Raw genomic sequence first — 7,316 nt, 5'->3', positions numbered from 1 at the left:
GTTTTTTAAGAAGATGCTAACATATGAGAAAAAGCCGGTTAAATTATGTTGGATGAGTAGGTTTTGAACCGTGGATCTCTAATAGGCAGTGATAGCTAATGATGAAGCCAATATACCACTTGGTCTATACTTTGATTCAATTCTGAAGTACATGGTTCATATAGCTTATAGTGGCAGCTTTCCTTGAAAATATATTGAATGTTAATTAAATTTACCCATTTTTTGTCGCACTCGAATCGGCTGAGTTATTGTCAGACCAACGAACCAGTGAACCAAAGGCGTGACCGGTTCACTAACCGGTCTGGTTTTTAAAACTATATGTGGGACACACAATCTCTAGCCCTAGAAGAGAAGCCAAAGCAGTATACATGACCTTGCAGGTGGGGTGAGGGAGAAGAAACGGCTGACTTCCTTATTGCCCGTAGAGAGGGAACGGTGGGTTATTGCACCAAGCTTACATCCGTCTTTAGTCAAAATTGCGACACTTATTTTGAAACAGTTTTTTTTTTAATTATTGGCATAGGGTATTTTTATTTTAAGAAAAAATATAGGCGAAGTGAACATAATAAAGCGACGGCTCCCACCCGTTATCTTACGGCCCAGCCCAACAAGCCCACTAGCCCATTGTCCCCGGGAGTACACGCCTAAAAACAAAATAAAATGCAGCCCCACGTACATCATCAGGCTCTCTCTCTCTATCTCCCTCCCCAGTAGCCCCGCTCCCGGAAGCTTCTCATCCGCCGCCGCCGCCGTAGCAGCCGCGCCGTGCCGCGGAACTTGGCCGCCCGTGCCAACTCCGCGCCCGGATCCCCACCTCCTCCGGGGGAAGGTAAGCCTGATCTCCTGTCTGATTCCAGCCTCCGCGACCCTCCACGGCATCCGGTCTCGGAACCCTAGAAACAGATCGGTTCGTTGTTACGGCCGTCCATCCCGTCAAGATATTCTGAGCTAGATGCGCGAATCGGGCGGTTTAATTTCACAGTTCCTATAGTCGCGGTAGTTCTGTAATCTGGACGGATGTTGACCAAAATTGTTTGATTCATTTGCTCGTCCAGATTCAGTTTTCATCATAGTACTAAAAGTTGGGGGTTCTTCGGAATGAGTGCAATTACCCCCTTGATTTGTGATTTTTGTTTTGCGCACATGGATATAGGGAGCTGGATTGTGCTGCTGCTCCGGGCTGTTTCAGTTAGAGCTGTAGTTGAATTTGTCCTAACCTGACTCTCCAGATCTCCAGAGTGCAGATTCGGGCCTAGTCTACTGTTGATGTCTGATACGGTTTTGTCTCGATCTGAATGAGCTTAGAACGACTATTCTTCATAAATAGCTTCGGGAACTTGCTAGCTAGTCTTATATTGTGCAGCATGTAGTTGGTGATCTGATAGCGTGCATCTTTTGACCTTCCTGCTGTGTTGCTCATATACCTTCGGAAGAAGGAAACCCTCATTATAACTTCTTCCTCTCTTTACTGAATCCAGGGATTTGTTCACCATGGCCCGTCTGTATGTTGGCAACTTGGATGCCCGAGTGACTGCTGGGGAACTTGAAGATGAGTTTCGTGTATTTGGAGTTTTGCGAAGGTTGGTTTCTGTTTAAACATTTCACCTTCCCCTTTTCAATATATTTTGCCTTTGTTGGATTGTTATATGTGGGTTTTGTCATGCATGAATTGACTTACTGTTACCGGGATGACAGTGCCTTCTAAGTTCTAAGGGCTGTTTTATCTTTCAAGCAGTTCCGATGTTGAGTTGACCATTGAAACTGTTATTTATATATGTGTGAATTCTCTCTAAATAATTCTGATGTATTTCATTTTGTGAATTTAAATGTTACTCTGTCTTTTTGCCCATTAAACAAATTCAACTTCTAGTATTCTTGTCGGGTACTTCTTTATGTCTTTGGACACTTCTTCGTTTTAAAATTGTGGTTCATATCTTTTGAGACTGAGATTTGTATCAGTATTTAGTTGCACACTGAGCTAATGGGCTGATCAATTGTAGCAATGTAAATATACTCAAATGTCATGGTGTATTTAGCATGTCTTTTGGGCTTCAGATTTTGTCTTTGTTGCCTGACATGTTCAGCTGACTGTTGTATTCAATGCAGTGTGTGGGTTGCACGCAAACCACCTGGTTTTGCGTTCATCGATTTTGATGACAAGAGGGATGCTGAGGATGCACTTCGTGATATAGATGGTAACACAACTATTTCTCTTAGTGTCAGCTTGTTTGAATCTAGGACAGGACATTACTTTACCCATCTATCTAATTTTTATAAGAAATGTCTGATCAGCAAAACATGTAGAGCAGGCTTTTAATGGTGAACTTAGAATACAACTTTCCTTTTTAGTTCATATACATCCTAGCCAGTCTTCTCTTAGGATGGGAAGTTTGCTGTTTGCGTGCACACTTTCCTATCATCTAGGTGATATCTCATCCGTGACTAGTAGATTATATTCTGAAGTATGATTTATCTTTAACAGGAAAGAATGGATGGAGGGTTGAGCTGTCTCGCAATGCCAGTGGCCGTGGCGGTGGCCGTGATGGTGGCGGTCGAGATGGTGGTGGTGGCCGTGATAGGCATGGTGGGTCCGACATGAAATGCTATGAATGCGGTGAATCTGGTCACTTTGCTCGTGAATGTCGTCTGCGTATTGGTGCTGGAGGTCTGGGCAGTGGAAAGCGTCGCAGCAGGAGCCGCAGCCGCAGCAGGAGCCCTAGGTACCGCAGGAGTCCGAGCTATGGTAGAAGGTAACCTTTTTTTGTTAATGCTCTGAAAATTTTAGTCACAATAGTTTGGCATCAACCTTGTCATTCTTTTACTGCGTAAAAATGGACGGCTGTGCTTTAGAACTTAGAAGTCCTTCAACCGTGACAGGCTTGGGTGGACCTGATTTTTATTTTAAGTTACTCTATTTGGTTCTGGTAGGCTTCTCTAGTTTGTGGTCATTATATGCATACGACCATGAAAGGAATGAACTCTTAGAAACTAACTACTCTGCAAACAGAAGTTACAGCCCCCGTGACCGATCTCCAAGGCGTCGCAGTGTTTCTCCAGCGCCAGCCCGTGGGCGCAGCTACAGCAAGTCACCACCACACAACCGTGGCCGTGATGATTCTCCTGATGCTAAAGGGTAATAGAATTTAGTAAAACTATTACTGGTTTGCTTTGTTTTAATAGTTTCATAAAAAATATTGTGTCCCATTCTCACACATGACTGCTTATATGCAGTGATGGAGGTGCCAGGTACCGACGCAGCAGGAGTTAGGCCTGAAGCCTTTGCCCCATGCATGCTCTTCAAGAGAACTTACCATTTGCCCTGCGTGCTAGGAATACTAAGACCTGACGTCAACTTCTTGACTTCGGTTAAGGTTTTCAACTTATCTATCTTTCAAGCTCGTTTCTGGTTCTGTCATTAAAAAACCTTATGTGATGGATGTAGTATGCAACTAAGACCTATTACCTTTCTTCTGTGTGTTAAGAAGGCATCGTCCTGCACTTCTGCTTAAACGACTCAGCGAACTCCGTCTCTTCAGTTGTTGTCTTCGTGCTTTTGTTGTTCGCTCTTCATTCTTCGCACGCATTTACTGCTTCACGCAAAGTTGCAAGCCAATGGGAATCTTCCATTAGTGCCTGCCTGCAATGCCTCACCCCGACTGAAATTCTTCGGTGAAGATGCAGCCTCTTCACAAACTAGTAATCTCTTTATCTCAAATTGGTAAGTTTGGGTGTACTGACAAGTGCAACTTGTTACATTATTGGATCATTAATTTTCTATATAGAGCAAGGTGTCAGCAAAGGTATGATAATGCACCCACTTGGGTGAAACTAAATCTACATCTTCATTGCGAGAAAATGGGCCTTCAGCTGCATTCTGTAGTTGAGCATCAAGGAATTTGATGAGGCCGGCTTCATCAAGAGTCATTGCCCGTTTAGACAGTTCTACGGACTTCACCCTTGGCTCCGCAGTTCTGCTCTTCACATTCTGCACGCTTCATATGTCATCCTTGACAAACTGAGCATCTTACCTGCCCGCTGCCTTCTACCTGCACTGCACTGCATAGTCTCCGTAGTACCTCCAGCCATCAGATAAAATAGGGTTTTCTGCTTACTTTTTGTCCTTGCTTATATGTATGAAACATAGTGTACTGTCCATTCAACATATCTGTATTTTAGCCCTTTTTTTTACCTTAGACATCCAAATATGAACCCTGGCTGGAAATTCTAATCAAATCCCCTAGTTTTTGTCAAATGTTCTTCGTTCTGGAAATCCTTTTCGACTGAAGGCTGGGGCTTTTCAGGGCTTTGCTGCTGTTTTAATCTTGGCATGACTGTGAGCATTGAAATTACCTGGCTTGCTGACTAGTACTAGCTGGTCACCTTGGGCCATTTGATGTTTCTGTAGATAGAGCGGGCTGAATACTGTTTTGAGTTTGCCTGGTTGTTTACCTATTGTTTGGGAGGTTTACCTGCTGCTTCATTATCTTCTGTTTTCCTTTGTACACAAAAGAAACTCAGGGCCTGTTTGGTTCCTAGCCACAGTTTGGCAAGCCAAAGTGTGGTTAGTCACAAAAGTGTGACAGACTTGGCAAAAAAGTTGAGTCTGATAAATAGACCATACATGCAATAAAGTGTGGCAAGCCAAATTTTAGCAAAAAAACCAGACACATGCCAAATAAATTATGGCTGCAAAATTTTGCTTGTAAATTGTGGCTAGGAACCAAACATGGGTATTCCCACGTTTGCTCACTTGCGTACGATATTTCCTTCTGTGTTTGGCGTGCCATGGCGGAAAGGGCAGGCAACGCTTGCTGCGGCAATTTGAAGTGGCAACCACGCGTGCGTGTATATTGGCATTTTGGATGGAGCAAGGAGGTGTTGCATCTCCGGACCATGTTCAGTAGCCCTGAAAGGGGAGGGGCAATCCTTGCCGTTCCTATCGTGTGTGTGGCGTTATGTTTCGGGATACTGTTTTGTCGAGTGTGGCGTACACGAGTGAGCACACAGTTGGTGTGAGGTGGACAGGCTGTGGCCGGCAAATGTGCCAAGGTACTCTTCCAATAGAAATAAGGAGATGGCGTGCGCTAGTAGCATCTGCGTGGATCGACATGACTTGGTTCCCGCTCACTAGTCACCACTATTAGTATGATTAACACTCCCAAGTTCCAACAAACATGTGGGTGACCGTCTGCACGTAAGCGTATAGCTAGGGTTGTAAGTGGCATCTTGCATAAGACCACAAAAACATTATCTAATTCAAGCTAGATTAATTTGCTAAAAATGTTACAACTAGTCTAACCGGTTTTCACAGGTATCCCTACGTAGCCTATCAAAACGATGGCCACAGACACACACTTTTCAGTTGTTGCACTTGCACTTGCTTCTCAGAAGGTATCGAGACGTCTTGGACTCTTGCGCGGCAGGGAAAAAAGACAACCAAGCATCAAACGGTATCGAGACGTCTGTCATCTTCTCAGAAGGTGACAAGTGGCCGAACATAGATCGTAGCGGCTAGAGTAGTAGGCAAAAGCTGAAACGGTACAAACCGTGTAAACCGGTTAATCTGTTGGTGAGAAGCTAGTTCATTTTCTTTCACAAATCCAATCCTAACTTTCAATTGATTTAAAAACATTAAACTAACCCAAACTGGTGAAACCTCGCAGGCAGCCACTCATGCCAGCGAATCGGACAACAGCACGCCGTCTCCATCGTGCTTGCTGACAGCTGCCGTCACTCGGTCCAAGTCGTGCAGCTTATAGCTAGAACAAGAATGACACTATATTGCATTTCTCTCCGGCCATCTCCACCCATTTTTGCTCTTTTGCTCCTTGAAATCGACCTTGCGTTTCGACTCAAACTAGAATGGTTGCCAACTTGCCATTTCAGGATCGGTACCAACTTTAGTGAGACTGCATCGCGTGTCTTCTGGAAAAGGTGGCCTTGTTTCTTCTGCGGGGATGAAAAGGTCACTTTATGCTGGAACGAAGCATAAATTACAATATTCCATCTAGGCATATATGTTTACCAGAATCCTATCTAAATATTTGAATTTAAATATTTTTTTGTACAAAAGATGGGAAATGTAGCAGGAAGTTTCTTCTCCGACGAACACTGATCGCACGCACCCCGCTTTACCATTAATTCGTCTACCATTTTACCCGCGGTAACAAGTGCACCACTAACCTAAACTCCCAAAGCTTTAACCAAAACCCATCATCGCATTAGCGGCAGCTAAACAAAGCAATTGATCTCTGTTAGGCAGGCAGTTTTCCGCTTCTTCTTCTCCAGGTCACCACCTCGTCGCCTCCCTCCCTCGAACTCCTCGCCGCCGGCTCCACAATCCCTGCCTCCCCGCGCATACGTGGACAAGACGGGCTGACCGGCCCCTGGTCGGCTGTGGAGGCTTCACGCATGCGCGCTTGCTTCGGGCGGTCTGCTACTGGATGGCGCCGCGACAAGAAACTACGCCAAAAACTTGATCTGATGGATCTTGAGATTGACGAAGTCACCTCATGAGTCTCGCTATGTACGGGAACATCGCCTCCACTAAAAATATTACGCCTTTATGAGACATCAAAGTGTCAAACCTGATGTTTGAAATCTAGAGGTTGGTAGTGCCAGCCACATGTCGGTTCTTCCTCTTCTACACTATTCAACTCTTTTTTTCGTACAATGAGATTATGTTTCTCTGACTTTATTTTCCAACACTTAAAACAAAGGATAAACAATTATGTCACAAATTAGATATAATAGGAGCTGCGAGAAAGAATAGAGACTAACCCTCGAAGATCCAAAGCCTTAACGAGATCAGATCTCGTGGTTGATGTAGACAATCGTTCCGGTGCTGCAATCCGACAACACTTCCGTACTTGGTCACACGTAGGGTGTCGATGACGTCCTTCCTCTCCCCGGTAAAACGACCACTCCTTAAAATAAGTTTTCACTCCGCTTTATAGATAAAGCCACGATTAGTAAAAAAGTCCCCACAATCAATAAAATTTAACCTTTCTCTGCAAAGAAGAGTGTCCACTCTTTTATAGAGGACATAATTACCAAACCACCTAATTTAATTTAACAGCAACATATATACAAGCTGCGTACAACGGTCGATATCACCCAATGGAATCGGAATGCCGCCATGCCGGTGCTCCCTAGTAAATATCTACACCATGCTTTCCACGATACCATGCAAAGAGTTATCAACGTTAGATATTGCCACGCGTGGGATCCAAATCATCTAAACCATAATGTCGTGGAAACCCTTATTTTAGGACTGAATCATCACACGTTGTGCCTAATCAACGCACCACACGGCA

General features: G+C 44.3%; 1 protein-coding gene across 3 annotated transcripts; it reads left to right on the top strand.

The window, feature by feature from the left end:
* The first annotated feature begins 671 nt into the window (after positions 1 to 671).
* On the top strand, positions 672 to 3,535 carry LOC127305629 (serine/arginine-rich splicing factor RSZ21). 3 transcript variants are annotated; one of them, XR_007854046.2, is made up of 7 exons: positions 672 to 829; positions 1,479 to 1,580; positions 2,107 to 2,195; positions 2,483 to 2,750; positions 3,008 to 3,133; positions 3,232 to 3,371; positions 3,486 to 3,535. XR_007854046.2 is itself a non-coding variant. In XM_051336134.2 (6 exons), the coding sequence occupies exons 2-6, from the start codon at positions 1,492 to 1,494 to the stop codon at positions 3,266 to 3,268; spliced, it is 609 nt and encodes a 202-aa protein (XP_051192094.1). In that variant the 5' UTR covers positions 672 to 829; positions 1,479 to 1,491; the 3' UTR covers positions 3,269 to 3,535. The 3 variants fall into 3 exon arrangements, 1 of the variants encoding a protein (XP_051192094.1); XR_007854045.2 differs by having other exon boundaries at positions 3,483 to 3,535; XM_051336134.2 differs by having other exon boundaries at positions 3,232 to 3,535.
* The last annotated feature ends 3,781 nt before the right edge of the window (positions 3,536 to 7,316 follow it).

Source organism: Lolium perenne, chromosome 6 (assembly GCF_019359855.2).
Source record: "Lolium perenne isolate Kyuss_39 chromosome 6, Kyuss_2.0, whole genome shotgun sequence".
Lineage (NCBI taxonomy): Eukaryota > Viridiplantae > Streptophyta > Magnoliopsida > Poales > Poaceae > Lolium > Lolium perenne.
Note: the sequence above shows the minus strand (reverse complement) of the source record. Positions and strands in the feature narration are given on the sequence as shown.